The 24,010-nt window shown below is 44.3% G+C and overlaps 1 protein-coding gene across 2 annotated transcripts in view; it reads left to right on the forward strand.

Annotated features, from left to right (window-relative positions):
- The first annotated feature begins 762 nt into the window (after positions 1-762).
- gcn1 (GCN1 activator of EIF2AK4) overlaps positions 763-24,010 on the forward strand; it is a 143,140-nt gene continuing 119,892 nt past the window's right edge. Inside the window, exons 1-6 of one of the 2 annotated variants that reach the window (XM_078226837.1) lie at positions 763-793; positions 15,042-15,144; positions 16,565-16,628; positions 18,735-18,866; positions 19,967-20,075; positions 23,662-23,760. In XM_078226837.1, the coding sequence (XP_078082963.1) occupies positions 776-793; positions 15,042-15,144; positions 16,565-16,628; positions 18,735-18,866; positions 19,967-20,075; positions 23,662-23,760 (525 nt within the window). In that variant the 5' untranslated portion in view covers positions 763-775. Of the gene's footprint in view, positions 794-13,395; positions 13,629-15,041; positions 15,145-16,564; positions 16,629-18,734; positions 18,867-19,966; positions 20,076-23,661; positions 23,761-24,010 lie in introns of those variants that run through there. The other variant, XM_078226838.1, reaches the window with a different exon arrangement.

The raw sequence follows: 24,010 nt of genomic DNA on the forward strand, positions 1-24,010 counted from the left end.
CATGCTGCAATTTTTTACCATTTAAATAATAGTCCATTTTGCTGTTATTCCTACCAAAATGAATGACCTCAAATTTACCAACATTGTACTCCATCTGCCAGACCCTCGCCCACTCACTTAGATTATCTATATCTCTTTGCAGACTTTCAGCGTACTCTGCACACTTTGCTCTTCCACCCATCTTAGTGTCATCTGGAATTTTGACACGCTACACTTGGTCCCCAACTCTAAATCATCTATGTAAATCGTAACCAATTGCGGTCCCAACACTGATCCCTGAGGCACACCACTAGTCACTGATCGCCAACCAGAAAAACACCAATTTACCCCTACTCTTTGCTTCCTGTTAGTTAACCAATCCTCTATCCATGCTAATACATTACCCGTTACACCGTGCATCTTTATTTTATGCACTGTCGGGATTCTATGATTAATAAATCAAATCCCAACCCTCAGAGAGATAAACATTCTCCTCATCTCTGTCTTAAATGAGCGACCCCTTATTTTTAAACAGTGACAAGGAGATGGAGAGGGGTGAGGCCACACAGGGATTTAAAAAGCAGTTTGAGATTAATGTCTCTGGCTGTTAAATCCCATCTCCATTCACAGTATTGTGCACTCTGGCTCAATGTGGCTGACACACAGCCCGCAGCCGCTGTTGTTGCTGAGCTGTTGTCTAGTGACCAGGTTCCCGGGCAACCAACCTCGCCCCTCTCCCGGGGCTGACAGGCGACCCGGAAGCAGTAACCCTTCCTCTTCCGGCGTGTCGTGGAAAATGGCGACGGACACGCAGGTCTGTGCTGGCGCTGGCGGAGCCGGGCTGTGGGGAATGTGGGGCTGAGCTGCGGGAAGGAGCTCAGAAAGCGCCGGGGAAGAGGGAGTGAAGAGGCGGGGGAGACAGACAGTGCGGCCCGGGGGGGAGGGGTAGACGTTGTTGGGGGAAGAGGGTGACCCGACGGGGGAGGGGAGTCAAATATTAACCCTCCCCTCACCCACTCACCCCTCCACTCCCCGGGGTGAGTGAGGGCTGCCACCGGGGGGAGGGGGGTGATGGCAGATCGGAGGCATTCTTGCACTTCCTTTAAGGCTCATCATCTCATCATGGGTGGCACAGTGGTTAACACTGCTGCTTCACAACGCCAGGGACCTGGGTTCGGTTCCTGATTTGGGTCAGTGTGGAGTCTGCACGTTCTTCCCGTGTCTGCATGGGTTTCCTCCGGGTTCGCTGGCTTTGTCCCACAGTCTGAAAGACGTGCTGGTTAGGTGCATTGGCCGTGCTAAATTCTCCCACAGTGTACCTGAACAGGCGCCGGAGTGTGGCAACTCGGGGACTTTTACAGTAACTTAATTGCAGTATTAATGCAAGCTTACTTGTGACACTAATAAATAAACTTCAATGTTAAAATCACCTGGGGTATTTGGTCACAGGGGTACATAGGCCATCCTGTGCCCGGAAGGTTGTGCTGTAAATAGGACCACATATTGCAAATGATTGCTTATGGGATGATTTGCTGGCTTGAGATTTTTTCTCCTTTTGCTGGTGTATGTTTGCTTTTGAAGGAGGCTGCAGCCTTATCGTTTGGTTGTGCAGTAGTCCTGGACGCGCTTGTCTCAGGACTCAAAAGTCTATTTCAAAACTTCTGAGTGAATCCTCCTAATGCATCCTTTGACTACCAGGAGAGCACATCCTAGACTCAAGCTCTGCATTGGAGATTTGCTTTGGTAATCAAGTGTCAGACATTCTGGCTTGGCTTCACAACCAACCCAACTCAAGTTGTGAGGATGACGGATGAGAGAAAGATGATGAGTATGGCTTGTGTGTAAATTGGATTATAGTGAGAGTGAGTTGAGAGCGCTGAATCCTAACCACTAGACAACGATAAAATACTCATCAGCCTCTCTCTCCCTCATACTGACCTATCTTGGTCCAATGGCAAGATGAGTCAAGACAGCTCAAGATTGATCTGCATGCAGTAGATGAGGATGACTTCTATGTCTTGTCAAGCTCTAGATGTTCCTTTCACACATGATTCTGACCAGGCTTCAAGACTGTTGAACCTTAGGTTGGCTCATCTGCTCAGTCCACCAGAATCAGTCTTTCCATGCCAGAGTAGATAAATTCGTAAGTCGCTGAGGGTCGGAGACCTGATGGTTACACACACCTAGTCTGACCCAGGTTGTGGCCCCTGTTTCATGCTAACGACTGCTTGGAGCTGCAAGTGAGAGCTGGGTGGAGGTGAAGACCAGTACAGAATGGACCACTCCAAAGAATGCAGTGAACCTGCCTGTGAGGGTTGCTACCCCTCCCTTGTACCTCTCACCAATATAAAGTGGGTCTTGAAGGTGGGTCTGCCCACTGTTTTAGAACATGAAAGTTAAACAAGGCAGAGATGCCCTGGTTACCAACTGCATCCAGATCTATCTTCAGTCATCTTGCCACCGGACCAACATTGGAGCGAGAGAGGCTGACAAAGTGCAATTTTCTCTCCCTTTAAACTTAGTCATGCTCATTATTTTTCTATCAGAGGCACTCACAACCTGACAGGAGCAGAAGTTAATCATTCGGCCCATCGAGCCTGCTCTATCATTCTTTATGGTCATAGCTGATCATCCAACTCAGTAATCTTTTCCCGCTTTCCCCCCATATCCTTTGATCCCTTCAGCTCCAAAAGCTATATCTAACTCCTTCTTGAAACATACAATGTTTTGGTGTCATGTTTCAGTGGTAGGGAATTCCACAGGCTTACCACTCTGAGTGAAGAAATTTCTCCTCATTCCAGTCCTAAATTGACTAATATTTAACTAACATGTCAAAAGCGAGGATGGGCTAAACAAAACCCCATATCCTCAGACCCCAAGTCCTGGACCCTTGGAGATGTGAGAGATTGTCAAATGGAGTGCGGGGTGATCGACCCTGAGCCAAAAAGCTAATCATGGTAAATCCATGCCATGGGAGAGAGTTGGCAGTCCCTCACAAAGGAAGAAAGAGACTCTGGGCACTAAGACCATGCACTGGGCTATGCAGAAGAGATTTTTCAGATTTTTGGGGCATTGGGTTCAGTTCTAGAGAAAGCGCCACCAATTTGAAAGGGATGTTTTGCACCTCATCCATTATTTTAATGAGGCGGTTCACAAGTGTGGTTGGGGAGAATTTAAATTGAAATAGGCAGGAGGTTGGGCATCATACAGAAGTAGAAAAGAGCAGTCGGGTGCATAAAGGAGCGAGTCTGTCAGATAGTATGAGAGAAGGAATTAGTACCATTTTAGATAGGAACAGACTAAGGACTATGAGAAATGCAAAGACAGGTTTAGGATGCATGTGTGTAAACACAGAATGGTAAATTAGGTTGGTGAGCCGCAAGCACAAATAGCCGTGTTGGAATATGATATGGCAATAATGGCAGCGTGGCTTAAACTGGTGAGAAGTGCGCACTTAATATTCAAGATAAAAAGTGTTTGGAGTAGATAAAGAAGGCGACACTGTGGTTAGCACTGCTGCCTCACGGCTCCTGGGACCTGGGTCTGATTCCCTGCCTGGGTGACTGTCTTGGGAGTTTGCAATTTCCCCATGTCTGCATGGGTTTCTTCCGGATGCTCCAGTTTCCTCCCACAGTTCAAAGATGTGCGAGTTAGGTTGATTGGCCATGCTAAATTGACCCTAGTGTCAAGGGATTAGGGTAAATATGTGGAGTTACGGGAATAGGGCCTGGGTGGGATTGTTGTCGATGTAGACTTGATAGGCCGAATAGCCTCCTCCTGCATTAGGGAAGATATGTTGGGAAGAGAGGATGTCTTGAGCAGGAAAAGACAGATTCCATTTGGTTTGAGGTGAGAAGCAGAAAGGGGGCGATAACACTGCTGGGATATTCTATAAGCCTCCAAATAGTAAGAGAGATAGAGTTGCAGAGATGTGCAAGAACAATAGAGTGATAATGGGGACTTTAATTACCCAAATATCAATTGGGATAATTTTGGAGTGTAAAGGGGAGGAGGAATTTCTGAAATGTGTTGAAGAAAACTTCATTGATCAGTGTGTCCTCGATCCAGTTGGGAAGGAGGTATTGCTGAATCTGGTGCTGGGGACTGCAGTGGGCCAAGTGTCTGTGGGTGAACACCTGAGACCAGCATATCAGATGCTTCAAAATAGTAAAGGAGAAGAGCAAGAAACAATGTAAAGCACAATTCCGAAACTGGAAGCGGATGAGAGAGGATCTAGTCAGGGTAGAATGGTACCAATTGGGACGCAACAATGGATGATAGGGGAAAGATGCCAGAGGATTGGAATGTGTATATATTGACACCCTTGTTCAAGAAAGGGTGTAAGGACATTTCTAGTAACCACTGGTCGGTCAGTTTAATATCCGTGATGGGTAAGCTTTTGGAAACAAATTAACAGGCATTTAGAGATGTTTGATTTTATTAAAGAGAACCAGCATGGATTTGTAAAAGGCAGATTGCATTCAACTAATCTAATGCAATGGATGTTGTCTATATGGATTTTAAGAAGGGTCTTGACAAATTACCACACAATAGGATGGTTAATATAAATGAGGCTCGTGGAATAGAAAGGTCAGTGTCAGCCATGGATAAAAATGGCTTAAGTAAAGAAAACAATGAGTTATGAGAAATGGTTGTTTTTCAGTCTGGAAGATAGTGGTATCCTCCAAGAATTGGTGTCTTGGACAAATGTCTTGAAAAGGGGAATACAGAAAAATATCAATTTGCTGGATACCAAACTTGGATTTGTCAAAAGCGAGGATGATACCAATTGACTGCAACAGGACAAAAACAAGCTAGCAAAATGGGCAGGCGAGTGGCAAATAAAGTTAAATATGGAGAAAGTGGGAGGTGATGCATTTTTAGCAGAAGGAATAGGGAGAGGCAATATAGTCTGAATGACACGGTTCTAAAGTGTGTTGGGGCAGAGGCTGACTTGGGGATGCATTCACATAGATTTTTGGAGATCTATGACAGGATTAGAGAAGGTAGATTTTTTAAAAAGCTGTTTGCTACAGCTGATTGTGCAGTGACTGGGAGACATGGATTTACGGTTGTGGGGAAGTGATACAGGGGAATGTGAGGATGAGCTATTTTTATGCAGTGGGTAGTAATGATCTGGAATTTGCTGCCCATGGGAGCACTGGAAGTGGAGGTAGAATCATAGAATTCTATAGTGCAGAAAGAGGCCATTCGGCCCATCAAGCCTGCACTAACAACAGTCCCACCCAGGCTTTTACCCCGTAACCCCACGTATTTACCCTGCTAATCCCCCTGACACTAATGGCAATTTACCTTGGCTAATCAACCTAACCCCCCACATGTTTGGAGTGTGGGAGGAAACCCATGCAGACACGGGGAGAATGTGCAGACTCCACACAGTCTCCCAAGGCTGGAATCGAACCCAAGTCCCTGGTGCTGTGAGGCAGCAGTGCTGACCACTGTGCCGCCCAATGATTTGAAAAGGAAATTGGACGCTCACTTGAAAGAAATAAACTTGCAGGGCTCCAGAGGTAGAGTGGAGGAATAGGACTGACTGGATTGTTCTACAGTGAGCAGGCATGGATGTGGTGGGCTGAATGGCTCCTTCTGCGCCATAACGACACTATAGGAACCTGGGGTTATGCATGTACCCATTCTTTCTGTTCGTAAGTTGACTCCAAGTTCATGTTCAAATGTAGGTTGACAGATCCTGTGCTGGTCCTTACGTACTCTGGTCCTTGTGTCTTTGCTTAGAATTTTCTCTCTGTGAGGGTGAAGAATTGTCTTCATTCGAGACTAAAATAGAACTTGTTGTCGGGCTGAGTCACAGAGCTTGATAAGGTCAACTTGGCTCAATTATGCTGGAGTGCAATTTCACAGCTTCCAATTGGTACTTTACTCAGCTGTTTGCAATGGGTGAACCCAGACTGTTTATAACAGCAAATTATTTATGTTATGGGGCATTGCATGACCTGACGTATCTATGTCCATTTCCAGCAGGGGTCTCTGGGTAATGATTAGGAGTGAGATCCATGGCCTTTTCTATTTGCTTCAGTCTCTTCCCTCCCTACCAACCGCTCCCACCCAGAGCACCAAGATGAGCAATAATGCCTCTGCTGCTGACCAAGCTTACCTGGCACTGAGCGGAGATCAAACTCTGTGGCCTTCACAGTCTGTACTGCGTGCTTCTCACTCTTTTAACTGGCTGGGCTTTGGAAGTTCTACACTTTGTATTCATTCTTAGAAGTGGGTGTCTCTGACTAGGCTAGTATTTATTGCCTTTGAGAAGGGGGTGGTGAAGAACCTTCTGAAGAAAGGTCCTTGACCTGAAACGTTTCTCCACATATATTGCTGAACCTGCTGAGTGTTTCCAGTGCTTTTTATTTCAGATTTCCAGCATCCACGGTCTTTTGCTTTTGTTTTCTTCCTGAGTATATGTAGTGATGGTACAGTACTGTTAGGAAGGCAGTTCCAGGATTTTGAACCAGTGACAATGAAGGAACAGCAGTAGATGTCCAGTTCAGGATGGTGTTTGACTTGGAGGTGATTGTGTTCCCATTCACCCGCTGTCCTTGCCCTTCCAAGGGTAGAGATCGCAAGTTTGGAAGGTGCTGAAGAATTAGCCTTAGCGGCTTGCTGCAATGTGTTTTGTATATGATGCACACCACAGCGACAGTGTGCTGGAGGTGGAAAGTGTGATATATTATGATTGCAATTATGAATAGCTCTTTTAAATAGTCATATTGAATATTTATATTGTGTCCTGCTTCTGTGCCTTAGCTTGTATTTTAAGCAAAGATGGGTTGTTATATTCAATTCTTTGTCCTCACTTGGAATATTTTGAGATTATAGTTTCACCATCCTGGGGGGAAAGAGTCATGATGTGGAGATGCCGGCGTTGGACTGGGGTAAACACAGTAAGAAGTTTAACAACACCAGGTTAAAGTCCAACAGGTTTATTTGGTAGCAAAAGCCACAAGGTGTGGCTTTTGCTACCAAATAAACCTGTTGGACTTTAACCTGGTGTTGTTAAACTTCTTACGGGGGGAAAGAGAGGCATGCCTTATTGAAGGGTATTCCCGCATTCCCACAGTCAGAATTGCCCCGCTTTTATAGATGGCGTCATTACATTTGGACTATTTGACCCATAATCAGCTTGTCAAATCTGATGGTATAAGCAGCTTTTTTTTAGTTCTTACTACAATATGAAGGAATATACCAATATAAAAGCAAAACGCTGCGGATGCTAGAACATGTCAATAGTCCTTTGAACACACGGGCCGTAACTCCCCTGGTCCCCAATGATGCGCTGGGAAATCCCGCTTGGAAGTTCCCATGTAAGTGTTTACCCAGGAATTGTCTAAAAGGGTTAACTTCCCCTGGACAATTGCGCTGGATTGGGAACCATCTGACAAAGCGATTTAAATCACTAACTTTGGATGGCTCTGCCAATTTTACCCTCATAGTTACTCTGTAAGAGTTAGATAAAATGCACTTCTAACTTCAGAGTAACTATTTAAAAGACCCAGACCGAGGCATCCCCCCACCTCTCGGACTGAGTTTAACTAACTCAATCTTAAAAATATTCAACAATGCTGCCTCCAGTACTCTTGGGGAAGTGAATTCCAGACTAATGACCCACTGGGAGAATGACGTTATGCTCATCTCTGTCTTAAATGGTAGATCCCTTTTTAAATTATGTTCCCTCGTGTTAGTTCCTCCCATAAAGGGAAACATCCTTTCAGCATCCACCCTGTCCAGTCTCCTTGGGAACTTATATGTTTCAATAAGATCGCCTCTCAATCTTCTAAACTTCAATGGATACAGGCCCAACCTTTTCTCATAAGATAACTCCCATCCCACATCCCAGGAATCAGTCATGTGAGCCATCTTTGAACTGCTAATGCAATTATATCCTTCCTTAAATAAGGAGACCAAAACTGTACATAGTACATCCGGCATGGTCTCACCAGCACCCTGTACGAATGTAGCTAAACTGCCTTCCTTTTATATTCTAATCCCCTTGCAATAAGTGACAGCATTCTATTTGCTTTCCTACTCACCTGCTCTGCTGACATTTTGTGATTCATGTACCAGGACACCCAACTCTCTCTATTGCAGAGTTCTGCAATCCCTCTGCATTTAAATAACATTCTGCTTTTCGATTCTTCCTGGCAAAGTTCATGTTTTCCCACATTACCTGCCAAATGTTTGCCCACTTGCTTAACCTAGCTATGTCCCTTTGCAGTCTCATTATGTCCTCATCCCCTCTTGCTCTCCTATCTATCTTTCTGACATCAGCAAATTGAGGCACCATACATTTGGCCACTTCATCCAAGCCACTGATAGGTTGTGAATATTTGAGGCCCCAGCACTGATCCCTATGGCACTTCCACTAGTTACAGCTTGCCAACCTGAAAATGACCCATTTATCCTTAGTCTGTTTCCCTGTGAGCTAGGCAATCCTCAATCCATGCTAATATGTTACCCCCGACGCCATAAGCCCTTAATGTGTGCAGCAACCTTTGATGCAACATCTTCTCCAATGCCTTTTGGAAATCCAAGTAGACCATATCTACATAGTCCCGTTTATCGACCTTGCTTGTTCCTTCCTCAAATAACTCCCAATAAATTAGTCAAACCAGATTTCCCTTTCACAAAACCATGTTGATTCTACCTGATCACATTGATTGCTATAACCACCTTAATAACTGATTCTAGCATTTTCCCTGTGTTAAATGTTAAGTTAACTGGCAGGTAGTTTTCTGCTTTCTGTCTCCTTTCTTGAATAGAGGAGTTACATTTGCTATTTTCCAAACTGATAGGACCTTTCCAGGATCTGGGGAATTGTTGAAGATAGCCAATGCATCTACTATCTCAGCTTCCATTTCTTTTAAGACCCAAGGATGTAGGCCATAAGGTCCTGGGCACTTGTCAGTCTTCAGTCCCTTCCCATGGTGATTGAAATTGGTTTAATTTCCTTCCCTCCTTTCACCTCTTGGTTTGCAAGTGTGTATGGGATGTTATTTGTGCCTTTGACAGTAAAGGCAGACACAAAATATCAGTTCATTGCCTCTGCCATTTCCTTATTTCCCATTATTAATTCCCCACACTCTCTCGAGGACAAAGCTCACTTCAGTTACTCTTTTCCTTTCTAAATACTTGTAGAACTTTATAGTATCTCTTTTTATATTTCTAGCTAGCTTTCTCTTGTACTCTAATTTCTCCCTTATTTTCCACTGGTTTTTCAGGCGGTGGTCTAGTCGTGTTATCACTGGATTATTAATCCAGAAACTCAACTAATGTTCTGGGGACCTGGGTTCGAATCCTGCCATGGCAGATGGTGGAATTTTAATTCAGTAAAAAAATAATCTGGAATTAAGAATCTACTGATGACCATGAAACCATTGTCGATTGTCGGAAAAACCCATCTGGTTCACTAATGTCCTTTAGGGAAGGAAATCTGCCGTCCTTGCCTGGCCTACATGTGACTCCAGAGCCACAGCAAAGTGATTGACTTTCAACTGTCCTCTCAACAAGGACAACTAGGGATGGGCAATAAATGCTGGCCAGCCAGCAATGCCCATGTTCCACGAATGATTTTAAAAAAAATTCTGTCTAGTGTTCTGACCTACCACTTATCTTTACAGAATTCTGTTTGATGCTACCCTGGACTGCTTTAGCTAGCCATAGATGGTGCATCCTTCTCAATCTTTCACCTTCACTGGGATGTATTTTTGCTGAGAGTTATGAAATATCTGCTTAAATGCTTATCATTGCATTTCTACTTTCCCACCCTTTAACCTAATTTCTCTGTTCACTTTGGTCAACTGTCTTCATACCCATGTAATTTCTTATGTTTATAACCTGAGTATTAGGTCCACTCTTCTCACCTTCAAATTGGATGTAAAATTTAATTATTTCATGATCACTGCTGCTGAGAGACTCCTTGGATCTGAGACCATTAATTAACCCTGTCTCAGTGCACATTATGTGGAGATGCCGGCGTTGGACTGGGGTAAACACAGTAAGAAGTCTCACAACACCAGGTTAAAGTCCAACAGGTTTATTTGGTAGCACAAGCCACTAGCTTTCGGAGCGCTGCCCCTTCATCAGGTAAGTGGGAGTTGTGTTCACAAACAGGGCATATAAGGACACAAACTCAATTTACAAAATAATGGTTGGAATGCGAGCCTTTACAGGTAATCAATTCTTAAAGGTACAGACAATGTGAATGAGGAGAGAGGGTTAAGCACAGGTTAAAGAGATGTGTATTGTCTCCAGCCAGGACAGTTAGTGAGATTTTGCAAGCCCAGGCAAGTTGTGGGGGTTACAGATAGTGTGACATGAACCCAAGATCCCGGTTGAGGCCGTCCTCGTGTGCGGAACTTGACTATCAGTCTCTGCTCAGCGATTCTGCGCTGTCGTGTAGGCCGCCTTGGAGAACGCTTACCCGGAGATCAGAGGCCGAATGCCCGTGACCACTGAAGTGTTCCCCAACAGGAAGAGAACGCTGTTGCCTGGTGATTGTCAAGCGGTGTTCATTCATCTGTTGTCGTAGCATTTGCATGGTCTCCCCAATGTACCATTGTCTGCTGGAGGTCCGCACCGACCTCCTCAGAAGACAAACACAGGACACGGCGGACAGAGTACCTTTGTCGTCCAGTACATCCCTGGAGCAGAGAAACTATGACATCTTCTCCAGAGCCTTCAACATGTCGTTGATGAAGACGAACTTCTTGCCAAGGCCATCCCCACACCCCCACTTCTTGCCTTCAAACAACTGCACAACCTCAAACAGACCATTGTCCGCAGCAAACTACCCAGCCTTCAGGAGAACAGTGACCAAGACACCACACAACCCTGCCACAGCAACTGCTGCAAGACGTGCCGGATCATCGACACGGATACCATCATCTCACGTGAGAACACCATCCACCAGGTACATGGTACATACTCTTGCAACTCGGCCAAAGTTGTCTACCTGACACGCTGCAGGAAAGGATGTCCCGAGGCATGGTACATTGGGGAGACCATGCAGTCGCTACGATGAATGAACACCGCTCGACAATCACCAGGCAAGAGTGTTCTCTTCCTGTTGGGGAACACTTCACCGGTCATGGGCATTCGGCCTCTGATCTTCGGGTAAGCGTTCTCCAAGGCGGCCTTCACGACACACAACAACGCAGAGTCGCTGAGCAGGGACTGATGGCCAAGTTCCACACACATGAGGGCACCTCAACCGGGATCTTGGGTTCATGTCACACTATCTGTAACCCCCACGGCTTGCCTGGGCTTGCAAAATCTCACTAACTGTCCTGGCTGGAGACGATACACATCTCTTTAACCTGTGCTTAACCCTCTCTGTCTGTACCTTTAAGAATTGACCACCTGTAAAGACTCACATTCCAACCATTATTTTGTAAATTGAATTTTGTCTTTATATGCCCTGTTTGTGAACACAACTCCCACTTACCTGATGAAGGGGCAGCGCTCCGAAAGTTAGTGGCTTGTGCTACCAAATAACTAGGTGCACATTACCAGGTCTAGAATTACTTGCTCTCTGGCTAGCTCAAGAACATGTTGCTCTAAGAAATTGTTCCAATGGACTCAACGAACTCATCATCTCGGCTACTTTTGCCAATCTGATTTGTGAAAATCGATGTGAAGATCAAAATCACCCCTGGTTATTGCTGAACCTTTCTTGTAAGCCCCCATTATTTCTCTTGTATACTCCATCCTAGAGTGTAGGTACTATTAGGTGACCTATAAACTACTCCCCCAAGTGACTTCATACCTTTTGCTATTTCTTATTTCTATGAGAACTGATTGTCTAAATTTTGATCTTTACTACTAAGATCAGCACTACTGATTGCACTAATATCATCTTTAATTAAACCTCTCAGTCTCTTGAATCTCTGACCAAATCATTCACAAAGTTGAAGTGGTGAAGACAGCTTTATTCACAAAAGAAGGAGGTTAAGCAACAAGAATGAAGCACTTGTTGCAGTGTGAAATTTTCCATTATCCCTGACTGTGGCTTCAAAAGGTCTTCCCAAAATGTGATTTACTATTGCTGAATGTTTTATTTTTTTTCTGACAATGTGTTGGCTGGAAACAAAGCCAGGGCTCGTTGGGAAACTTGAACCGGGCTGTGATCTGTTAAAAAGGCAGATTACAAGGAGAATTGAAGTTTGTAAAGTGTCCTAACAGTAAATCACCAATACCGTCTCCAATCCAAAGAACAGCACAGGAACAGGCCCTTCGACCCTCCAAGCCTGCACGGATCACGTTGTACCATCTAGGCCAACCGCATGTGTCTCTCTATTCCCTGTCTGTACATGTGTCTATCCAGATAAGTCTTAAACGTCGCTAACATACCTGTCTCAACCACCTCATTTGGCAGTGCATTCCAGGCCCCCACCACCCTCTGAGTAAAAAAACTTACCCTGCACACCTCCACTGAATCTTTCCTCCCTTATCTTGAACTTGTGCCCCCTTGTAAATTGTCATTTCTGCCCTGGGAAAAAGCTTCCAACTGTTCGCCTTATCTATACCCCTCAGAATTTTATAAACTTCTATCACGTCGCCCCTCAGCCTCCGTCTTTCCAGGGGAACAATCCCAGTTTATTCAATCTCTCCTCATAGCTAATATCCTCTATACCAGGCAACATCCTGGTAAATCTTTCCTGTACTCTCTCTAAAGCCTCCTTGTCCTTCTGGTAGTGTGATGACCAGAATTGGACACAGTATTCCAAATGTGGCCTAACCAATGTTTTATACAACTGTAATATAATTTGCCAACTTTTGTACTCGATGCAAGCATGTCATATGCTTTCTTCACCAAGGAAAGGATCTGTGGATCTGCACGCCCAGATCTCTGTGTGTCTATGCTCCTGATGGTTTAATCCATTAAGTAATTTTGAATTACAATTATCTAAATAATCTTTACTAAGGATAAACTATATCCATGAAGAATCTTAGGAGCACTGATCTTTCCAATCTGTATTAATGACCTGGACTTGAGTGTACAGGACAGAATTTCAGAGTTTGCAGATGACACAAAACTTGGAAATGCAGTAATGAGAATGATAGCAGCAAACGTAAGGAAGACAAACTGCTGAAATGAGCAGACACTTGGCAGGTGAGATTTAATGCGAGGTGTGAAGTGACACATTTGGAAGGTAGAATGAGGAAAGGCAATATAAAATAAATGGTGTAATTTGAAAGCGGTGCAGGGTTCAGGGACCTGGGATTGTCTACACAAATCTTTGGAGCTGAAATGGCAAGTTGATAAGACACCTGGGATTCTTTGCTTTATAAATAGCACAAAAGCAAAGAAAATATTCTTAACGTTTATACAACAACGGTTAGACCCCAACCGGAATATTGGCTCTGATTCTGGGCACCATCTTTCAGGAAGGATGTCAAGGCCTTGGAGAGGGCTCAGAAGAGATTTACCCGATTCGTTCCATGGATGAGGGATTTTTACTACATGGAAAGATTGTAGAAAAGCTGGGACTGTTCTCCTTGGAGCAGAGATGGAGATTTAATAGCAGCCTTCAAAATCATGACGGTTTTTGACAGTAAATAAGGAGAAACTGTTTGCATTGGCCAAGAAGTTGCTAATAAGAGTACAAGGATTTAAGGTAAATGGTAAAAGAACTGGAGGTGAGCTGAGCAAATATTGTTCTACACAGTGAGTTATTATCATCTGGCAAGCAATCCAAGAAAGGATGGTGCGCGCTGACTCACCAAGTACTTGAAGGAAGAAAGTGTCAGCTCTGTGAGTAAAGAGCAGGGGAGTGGGACTAATTAGAAAACTATCGAAGGGCTGGTACAGGCATGGTGAAAAACACTAACCTTTGTAACTGTACAGCTTTGGCAACTGCAAATCTTTAAATTTAGTCATCACCCATTACAAGCAGCCTGGGGAAAGCACATAGGCTTCAACCTATAGATTAAGTTTAAATCAAAAAATTGTTAAAATATGGAATCGATCATATCTGAATCGGTCGCAACATTGAACAGAAAATTGGGTCAACATTTTGAAGGCGAGGACAGTGGTTAGCACTGTGCCTCACAGTGCCAGGGACCCAGGTTCAATTCCAGCCTTGGGTGACTGTTTGTGTGGAGTTTGCACGTTCTCCCCATGTCTGCGTGGGTTGCCTCCGGGTGCTCCGGTTTCCTCCCGCAGTCCAAAGATGTGTGGGTTAGGTTGATTGGCCATCTCCCTTTGTGTCAGGGAGATGAGCAGGGTAAATGTGTGGGGTTACAGTGATAGGGCATGGGTGGGATTGTTGTCGGTGCAGACTCGATGGGCCGAAAGGCCTCCTTCTGCACTGTATTCTATGGTTCTCAAGAAAACATGGTGCAAGCAGAGGATTTGAAATTAGAGGGAGCCGTTGTTAGCTCCAGTTTCAGGCTGGCATGAATGCAATTGGTTAAATTGCCTCTCCATGCTAAAGTTTCTGTTGGAACTGTAGTTTTTCCATTGTTGGTTTAGACCTTAATCAGCAATTCAGCAATTCTTTTTGTTCTGTATATTTTGTCCCTTCTGTTCTCTGCAAATACTCACCTGTGTAGAGCTGTAGTCCCACATTTACCAAGCTCTTTGGGGACCTTTCTCACGTGGGTGCCCATGCTGTGTGAGCCCAAACATGGAAAGTCGGTGGACCATTCAAGCAGAGGGCATCACAGCTGAGGTTGAAGTGCACTCTTCATCAGGCATTTGGCTTTCACTTTGCTCGCCTGAGGTGGTGCTGAGGTGAGTTTTATCCTCCCTCTGTTGTTGCATGGATGAGGGTTTGACCCTTCCTGGGCTGTGGGGCTTAGTACAAGTTTCAGCTCTGTTGTCCTGGTGCCCTGTGATCAGCTTTGTCAGTGTAAACTGAGCGGGTCCTCTTCTTCTTCCATTAAGTCCATGACTGGGTGTGAATCCAGTCAATCTGGTCTAGTCAGTGGCTGTTTCTGTCAGTAAGTGTGAAGTGTTTGGAACACTGGGATAAATGGATACTTTGCTTAGTGGGATTTAGAGTGAGACCAGTGTGATTGACTTGCAGGTTTCAGACACCCTCAAGAGGTTTGCTGCGAAAGTCACAACAGCCAGCGTGAAGGAGAGACAGCAGATACTTTCGGAATTGGGGAGCTGTGTCAATGGAAAAGGTACGTGACTGTCGAACCAAATCATCCCTCTAAGCATCCAAATGTTGGGGCAAAAGTGGATCCCAAATTGGAATTGTAGTTTTGAATGTTAAACTGTTCTACATTTGACAGTGGAAATCTGGTGCACCTGTTTTAAGGTACCTCATTGTCTCCCACAGCACTTGGCTTCATTTCAGATTTTTTAAGTGCGCAGTGATATAACCTTGCTGAGTACTGGAGCTTGTGGCCGTGCCTTAGTTCAGAGCTGTGTGTTAATGCTGCAGTGCTGTCCACTGTGATGTGCTGAAGTGTAGGTCAGCAGTATGCTTCAAACGCCACCAGGTGTCTACCCACAAGCGGGGGTTGGGGTAGAAAGCCAGTCTATAGCGGCCAGAAGTCGAGGAAGCCCATGGCTGGCAGATGGGGGAGCTATGAGGGTGGGTTTCCTGTCTGTCTTGTCTTTTGGATTGTACACACTCTTTAAATGTGGGTTTTCCTCCATGAACCAATCCTTTGTTTGAGAGTTTGACCCCCCTTCACAAGAAAGAACTTGTATCTGAACAGTGTCTTTCACATCTCAAAGTACCTCACAGCCACTGAATCATAGAAACCCTACAGTGCAGAAAGAGGCCATCTGGCCCATCGAGTCTGCACCGACCACAATCCCACCCAGGCCCTACCCCCATACCCCTACACATTTACCCGCTAATCCCTCTAACCTACGCATCTCAGGACACTAAGGGGCAATTTTAGCATGGCCAATCAACCTAACCCGCACATCTTTGGACTGTGGGAGGAAACCGGAGCACCCGGAGGAAACCCACGCAGACACGAGGAGAATGTGCAAACTCCACACAGTGACCCAAGCCGGGAATCGAACCCAGGTCCCTGGAGCTGTGAAGCAGCAGTGCTAACCACTGTGCTACTGTGCCGCCCTGAAGTAAATCACTTGTATAATGTAGGGAACTATTTTGTGCTTGGCAATAAGGTAAATTGTCAAATAATCTGTTTTGATAGTGATGTTGGTTGAAGACTATTATTGGTTTGGATCCTCTGAGAATTCCCCTGCTCTTTGAAGAGTGCTGTAGAATCTTTTACATCCACTCAGGCAGGCAGGTGCTGAGGTCTATAGGGGGGTTAAAACCCACAACCCTCTAATTCAGAGGTGAGTGTGGTACCCACTGATTCGAGACTGATGGAGATTGTTTCTTTCGTTCTGAAAAAAACGGAATGAGGATCCCTCTAACTGGAGGTTCTTGCATTACCGATGCATGAGGTGTCAAATTCTCTCGAGCACTTGCAGGTGCACCATATACAGGATGTTCAGTACATTAATATAGATGAAGGCAATACCACTGGGGGCATTTATTGTATTATTTAGCAACTATCTGAGTACCCTAGTTTATCCTTGATGTCAGCTGCTTCTCCTTTGTCTTTTCAGACCTACCCGACGCTGCTGTGAGAGGCTTGTGCAAACTTTTCTGCTTGACACTACATCGCTACAGGTTGGTACCACAGATTGCAGTTCAATTACCGTATTTTCTTCAGGACCTACTATATGCCAAATATATCATTTCCAAGTTTGCTTTTGACACAAAGCTGGGCGGAATTATGCGTTGTGAGGAGGATGCAAAGAGGCTGACAAGTTGAGTGAGTGGGCAAACACATGGCAGATGAGGTACATTGTGGCTAGATATGAAGTTCTACACTTTGATGTGAAAAACTTAAAGGAAGAGTATTACTGTATTTAAATGGTGATATATTGGCAAGTGTGGATGTATAGAGGGACCTGGGTGTCCAGTCAATTAAAATGGTGAGACAGGTGCAGCAAAGAATTAGGAAGGCAAAGGGTATATTGGCCCTGATTGCAAGAGGATTTGAGTTCAGAAGTTGGGATGTTATTGCAACACTACAGGACCTTGGTGAGACCACCTGGATTAGTGGTCTCCCTAACTAAGAAGGGTGGCAGCTGAGGTTCACTAGGCTGATTCCAGGGTTGGTGGGACTGAACTGTGACGAGACATTTATTTGACTGGGCATGTATTCACTAGAGTTTAGAAGGCTGAGAGATCTGATTAAAATGTATGAAATACTCGAGGGCTGGACAGACCAGATGCAGAAAGGATGTTTTCTCTGGTTGGGGAATCTAGAACCAGGGGATACAGTCTCAGGATACGGAGTAAACTATTTCGGACTGAGATGAGGAAACATTTCTGAGTCAAAGGGTAGTAAACCCATGGAATTCATTACCACAAAAGGCTGTGGAGGTCAAGTCACTGAATATATTCAAGAAAGAGATGGTTTTTGTTTTTAGATTTTAATAGCATTGAGTGTCATGGGCAGAAAGCGGGAATATGACATTGAGGTAGAGGATCAGCCATGATCACATTGAAGTTTCTATACTAACTATACATTACTAAATCTCATTGCTATTGCTTCATTGTTTGTTTTATCTTAATATGCTTTTCAATTTGAGCTCAACTGTTATCCCATAATTTTGCAAAGGCCTGAGCAGTGGCCTGAAGATATCCACCGCTATTTTTTCTAATCACCATCATTTCACCATTTTTACTCACATTTTTAGTCAATTTTGGTTAACTTTCAAATTGTCTTGATTATTTAGTCTCATTTTTTTTATTTTAAAACAATTTGTGGCGAGGTGAATATTGCCATTTCCAGTTGTCCTGAGAAGGCAGTGGTGAATCTGAGTGGTTTACTCTGCCACTTCAGGGGAGTTTAAAATCAAACATGTTGGTGTGAAACTGTATTCGCATCTAACTGGACCACATGGGTTTCTATAGTAATCTTGACAACTTCATTGTCAATTTTATTGAGACTTCCTTTTATTTCCAAGATATTTTTCGAAAGTAAATTCCAATTCTCAAACTGTCTAGTAGAATTTACCGTGAGGCGCTCTGCATTATTAGTTCAGGCCTCTGGATTAATTCATCTGTAGTTTTGGTCCAAACATGGACCAAAAATAGGCTGAATTCCAAAAGTGAGGCAAAAGTGCCTGCTGTTGACACCCATGCAACATTTGAGGGAGTGTGGCATCAAGGAACCTTAGTAAAACTGAAGTCCGTGGAAATGGAGCATAAATTCTCCACTGACTGGAGTCCTACCTATCACGGAGGAAGATGGCTGTGGTTGTTGGAGGTCAGTCACTTCAGTCCCAGGAGTTTGCTGCAGAGGACCCAGGGCAATGTCATAAGCCCAACCAACCCAAGCTACTTCATCAGTGATGCTCCCTCCATGTCAGAAGTGGGGATGTCCACTGATTACCTGTGCTGTAAATGGAGATATCACTGTGCAATGAGGAATTCTGTGCCCACATGCAACATTCATGTTTGGGCTGAGAAGTGACTACATGGGAGATTAGTTGCAGCTTTCCCCATCCTCCAATTAGTAACATATCTCAAACCGGCCACTGCTGAGCAGGGCACTGCACAAGTTCAAACCTTCCATCTCAGTGGCCTTCTGAATATTTGAAGTGATTTGAAGCAGTAATTCCAAGTGCATGAGTCTGTGCTTTCCAATTAGGCTGCTGTTTACTGAGGCTTTTGAAAAGCACTGGAATTAACTTAAAGATTTGTTTTGTTATTATTTGGCAGAGATGCAGCATCCCAGAGAGCCCTGCAAGCTGTTATTCAGCAATTGGTTGAAAGTCATGCTGAGGCAACAACAAAACACCTGATTCAATGCCTGCAGTCGACGGGAATCACTTGTAAGAAAGGCAATCCAAGGTATGCAAAGCCAAGAACAAGGATGCTGAACTGTGAGGCTAGTGCCAAGGAGATTTGTGTTGATTTTTACAGCAGTTTGTGTTTACTGGAAGAGTTTGAAATTTATTCTTTCATGGGATGTGAGCACCACTGGCAAGGCCAGCATTGGTTGCCTATTCCTGTTTGCTCTTGAACTGAATGACTTGCCACACCATAGCAGTTAAAAGCCAATCACATTGCTGTGGGCCTGGAGTTACATGTAGGCCGGACCAGGAAAGGAAGGCTGATTTCCTTCAGTGAAGGACATTAGCGAACCAGGTGGGTTTTTACAGCAATCAACAAATGGTTTCATGGCCATCATAACTTGCGATTAATTTTATATTCCGGATTATTAATTGAATTGAAATTCTACCAGGTGGGATTTGATCCTTTGTCCCCAGAACATTAACCTGGCGCTCTGGATTACTGGTCCAGTGACATTACCACAGTGCCACCATCTCACCGACTGATGCAAATATATCATCATCTGAAATGGAGGCTTCATGGTCTTGATCGCAAGTCAAAATGGAATTGATGTAAAGCAGAGATTGAATATTAAATGTCCTCAGGTTCAGCTTTTCCAGAGAACTGGCTGAAGGTGCTCTTTCTGTGCTCTAAGGTGCTATGCTTCCTCCTTTGCTAATTGGGTCTTTTGGCTATGGCAAATGAGATAATCCTGCTTCCCAACGGAATTCCTTTGAACAAACAAAGAACAATACAGCACAGGAACAGGCCCTTCGGCCCTCCAAGCCCGCGCCGCTCCCTGGTCCAAACTAGACTTTGTCATCTTTCATTGGAAGCTGATGGGGCACTGCTGTGATTCCCAGCTCCATCGTGATCCAGTTACCACCTTTATTGATTGCAGTCGAGTGTAACAGGACAGTTGAAAGCATGGATAATATCCAGCACTTTTCCAACCCAGTAATGTGCCGAAGGGTGACTGAAGACCAATCGGATGTGGTTTTGCTGGTTGCCGTTCATGTTATTTTTGAGCCTATGCTTGTTTGAATGCTTATGACTGTAATAATCTAATGTCACTTACTCCTAAGCACACTCTCACTTGCTCTCTCTCATCCTGACAGTAAGAGCAGTGCGTCAGCAGCTTCCCTTGCTCTAAACTGGACATTACTGCTGGTCAAGACAGCCTTCACAACCCCTGAGAAACGAGCAACTGAGATGTGGAAAAAGTTGGTGAGTGAGGGAATGTGGAAGTGGCTACTTACTGCATGTGGTTACTAAGGCATGGATTGGGAGAGTTATTGTAATACTTAGAAAATACAACTGGAGCTGGTTGAATCTTCAGCTGAAAGGAAAGCAGCTATGCCTGAATGAATATGGTAGAATCATAGAATCTTATAGTGCAGAAGGAGGCCATTTGGCCCATTGAGCCTGTACCAACCACAAGCCCTAACCCCATGCATTTACCCTAGCTAGTCCCCCGACACTAAGGGGCAAATTAGCGTGGCCAATCCCCCCTAACCCGCACATCTTTGGACTGTGGGAGGAAACTGGAGCACCCGGAGGAAACCCATGCAGATACGGGGAGAAGTGCAGACTCCACAGTGACCCAAACTGGAAATTGAACCCAGCCCAGGTCCCTGGCGCTGTGAGGCAGCAGTGCTAACCACTCTGCCGCTGTGCCGTTGTTTGATGTTCAACAGTTTTTGCTCAAGTCACCTGTTAGGGGGCAGCACAGTGGGAGCTTTTTACAGGAATTCTCAGGTAGTGAATTCGGTGGAGCATGTAATAAAGCGGGAAGTGCACAGACTGCAGGGAATGAGCTTGATGATCGGTTTTGGACACTCGATGCTTAACTTCCCAAAGCTGTTAATTTCTTGAGAAGAGTAAAAAAGATTGTTTTGCTTCCTGGCTGAAATTTCAACCTTTTTTTTCATAGTGTGCAATTCATTTACAATAGCTCTCACTTGGGAGAAGCCATGTATACCGCCTCTATTTATAAATTTGAGGATCCCATTTGTGTTTTTAACCATTTTATCAAACTTCCTATCAATATCCAGTGATAGCAGTTGGCCGGAACTCCCCTCTTCTTCTAATAGTCCACACAAGAGGATGGACAGGACCTCACTTTAACATCTCATCCAAAAGAGGGCTCCGCTAACAGTGAAATTCAGTATTGGGCTGGAGTGTTAGCTTAGATGATGTATGGAAGTCTCTGGCATGGGATCTGAACTGAAAACATTCAAACTCTGATACAAGAGTGTTACCAGTGACAGAATGGCACAGTAAGAAATCTCACAACACCAGGTTAAAGTCCAACAGGTTTATTTGGTATCATGAGCTTTCGGAGCACTGCCCCTTCATCAGGTGAGTGGAACAGGGCATATATAGACACAAAATCAGTTACAAGATAATGGTTGGAATGCGAGTCTTAACAGGTAATCAAGTCTTTACAGTTACAGACGATGTGAGTGGAGAGAGGGTTAAGCACAGGTTAAAGAGGTGTGAATTGTCTCAAGCCAGGACAGTTAGTGAGATTTTGCAAGCCCAGGCAAATCATGCCTCCACCTCACACTCGGGTCAAGCATTCCAAATTCGGGCCAGCTGCTGTGTAAAAAGGAAAGTTTTTTTTCCTCGTTGCCATTTGTTCTTTTGCCAGTCACCATAAATTGGTGTCCTGTGATTCTCAAACCTTCCGCCAGTAGGAACAGTTTCTCTTTGTCTACTCTGTCCAGACCCCTCATGATTTTTAACACTTGTATCAAATTTCTTAATCTTTTCGAGGAGAACAGGCTCATCATCACCCATCCCTCATCCCTGGAGCTATTCTCTTAAATATTTTCTGCACCCTCTCTAAGTAGGCGGCACAGTGATTAGCATTGCTGCTTCACAGCATAAGGGACCCGGGTTCGATTCCTGGCTTGGGTTACTGTCTGTGTGGAGTCTACACGTTCTCCCTGTGCCTATGTGGGTTTCCTCCGGGTGCTCCAGTTTCCTCCCTGAAAGATGTGCTGGTTAGTTGCAATGACCCGAACAGGTGCTGAAGTGTAGCAACTAGGGAATTTCACAGTAACTTCATTGCAGTGTTATGTAAACCTTACTTGTGACTAATAAATAAACTTTAACATTCTAAAATGCAGTGCCCAGAATTGGACCCAATGTTCCTCTTATTGTTGAGTCACTATTTTACATAGGTCCATCATAACTTTCTTGCTTTTATAATGCCTCTATTTATCAATCCCAGCATCCCATAATGTAACTTTCTCAATCTTCTCTGCCACCTTCAATGATTTGTGCACATATACTTGCTTCCACTTCTGTCCTTGCACCCCTTTAGAGTTTTACCCTTTATTTTGTATTGCTTTTCTTCGTGCTTCCTACCAAAATGGATCTCTTCACATTTCTCTGCATTAAATTTTATCTGCCACATTCGCCAGCCTGTTGGTGTTTTCCTGAATTCTATCACCATCCTCATTACAGCTCTCAATATTTCCAAATTTTATGTCATATGCAAATTTTGAAAGTGTGCCCTGCGCACCAATGTCTAAGTCACTAATACATACTGAGAAAAGCAGTGATCCTTGTGCAGGCCTCTGAGGTATCCCACCTGCACTCTTTCCTCCAGTTTGAAAAACAACAGTTCACACCCGCTCTCTGTTTCCTGGCACTCAACCACGCTTGTATCCAGGCTGCCAAGGTCCATTTATTCCATGCACTTAAACCTGGCTGGCAAATCTCTTATGTGGCACTTTATCAAACATCTTTTGGAAGTTCATGTGCACCATAGCAGCTGTGTTCCCCTCTGTTATTTCATCAAAAACTTCAGTTGAGTTTGTTAAACCTGATATGCCTTTAATAAATCCAAGCTGGTTTTCCTGAACTAATTCATCCAAATGAGTGTTCGTGCTTTTCCAGATGATCATTTCTAAACAAGTACTTACTTGGTTCATCTTTGCTTCGTATTTGAACAACAATGTTTCATCCACTCCTAATCTAAGGAGGATTGGAAATTTATGGTCAGCAAGTGGCTCCCATTGGTCCTGGTGATTTATCAACTTCTTTTTGTCAACTTTTAAATACACCCCAGCCTTTCTCATACCTGCACTTTTATCATTTTTTAAGACCTATGGAGCCTCAAATATGATAAAAGCAAAAACTACGGATGCTGGAATATGAAACAAAAAGGGAAATGTTGGAAAATCTCAGCAGGTCTGACAGCATCTGTGGAGAGAGAATAGAGCCAATGTTTTGAGTCTGGATGACCCTTCGTCACCTGCTGAGATTTTCCAGCATTTTCTGTTTTTGTTGGAACCTCAACTATCTTCTCTTTCACTATAACTTTGGTAGCATCTTGTCCTTTTGTAAAGGTAGATGTGTCGTGCTCACTTAGTACTGCAGCCTTGTCCTCTATCTCGATGTAGATCCCCTTTTTGGCCCATAATCAACAAGAAATTGGAGCTCAGGACCAATCCAGATTGAAAGATTACAGAGATTAATCTGTAGTTAGACCTTCAGATACACAGATGCATGTGCCTGGTGTGGACATTGAAAAACTCACCGGTGCAGTAGATGCTGCCTCCTTCTGTTTGGAGTTGAATCATGCTCTTGAGCAGAGAGCCTTAATTCTGCACCTAATTCATAAGAGTGAACTGTGGAAACACTCCACTTGTGCAAAGATTTAGTTTTAAAATCAAATGGATAAAAAAGCCAAGCCTGTGAATCAGAGGTTTTGAATTCCACGGGATGCTGCTTTGTAGTTAGTGCTAACCGCATCGTTTGTACAATTTTTATGCTGATCTAACTGCGTGTATCCTGATAGGTGGATGTACAGTGCCTGCTCTTAACGGAGGTTGTGGGTGGCGGTAACAAGCATGCGGTGAATGGAGTCCTGAAGAAACTCAAACATCTGTGGAAAGAGGTAAGGAAAGAACAGAATCGTTGGGGTCCTGGCGATAGAGTAATCTCCGGATCGGGTGTTTGGGGGCGGGGGGGGCAAGGGTGGTTTGGTGGCTAGGAAGGTGTTGCCTAAGTGAGGGGGTGGGTGAGGCTGAGTAATGGGAGAGCAATAAACAAGGGCATGTGACTACACTGTATGAGGCTATGTTTGGGAGAATTGGAGGCAGTTGGTGCTGATGGATGACAGGAACTTTCCGTGAGTGTATATTGTG

This window comes from Mustelus asterias, chromosome 13 (genome assembly GCF_964213995.1).
Source record: "Mustelus asterias chromosome 13, sMusAst1.hap1.1, whole genome shotgun sequence".
In the NCBI taxonomy this organism is placed as follows: Eukaryota; Metazoa; Chordata; class Chondrichthyes; order Carcharhiniformes; family Triakidae; genus Mustelus; species Mustelus asterias.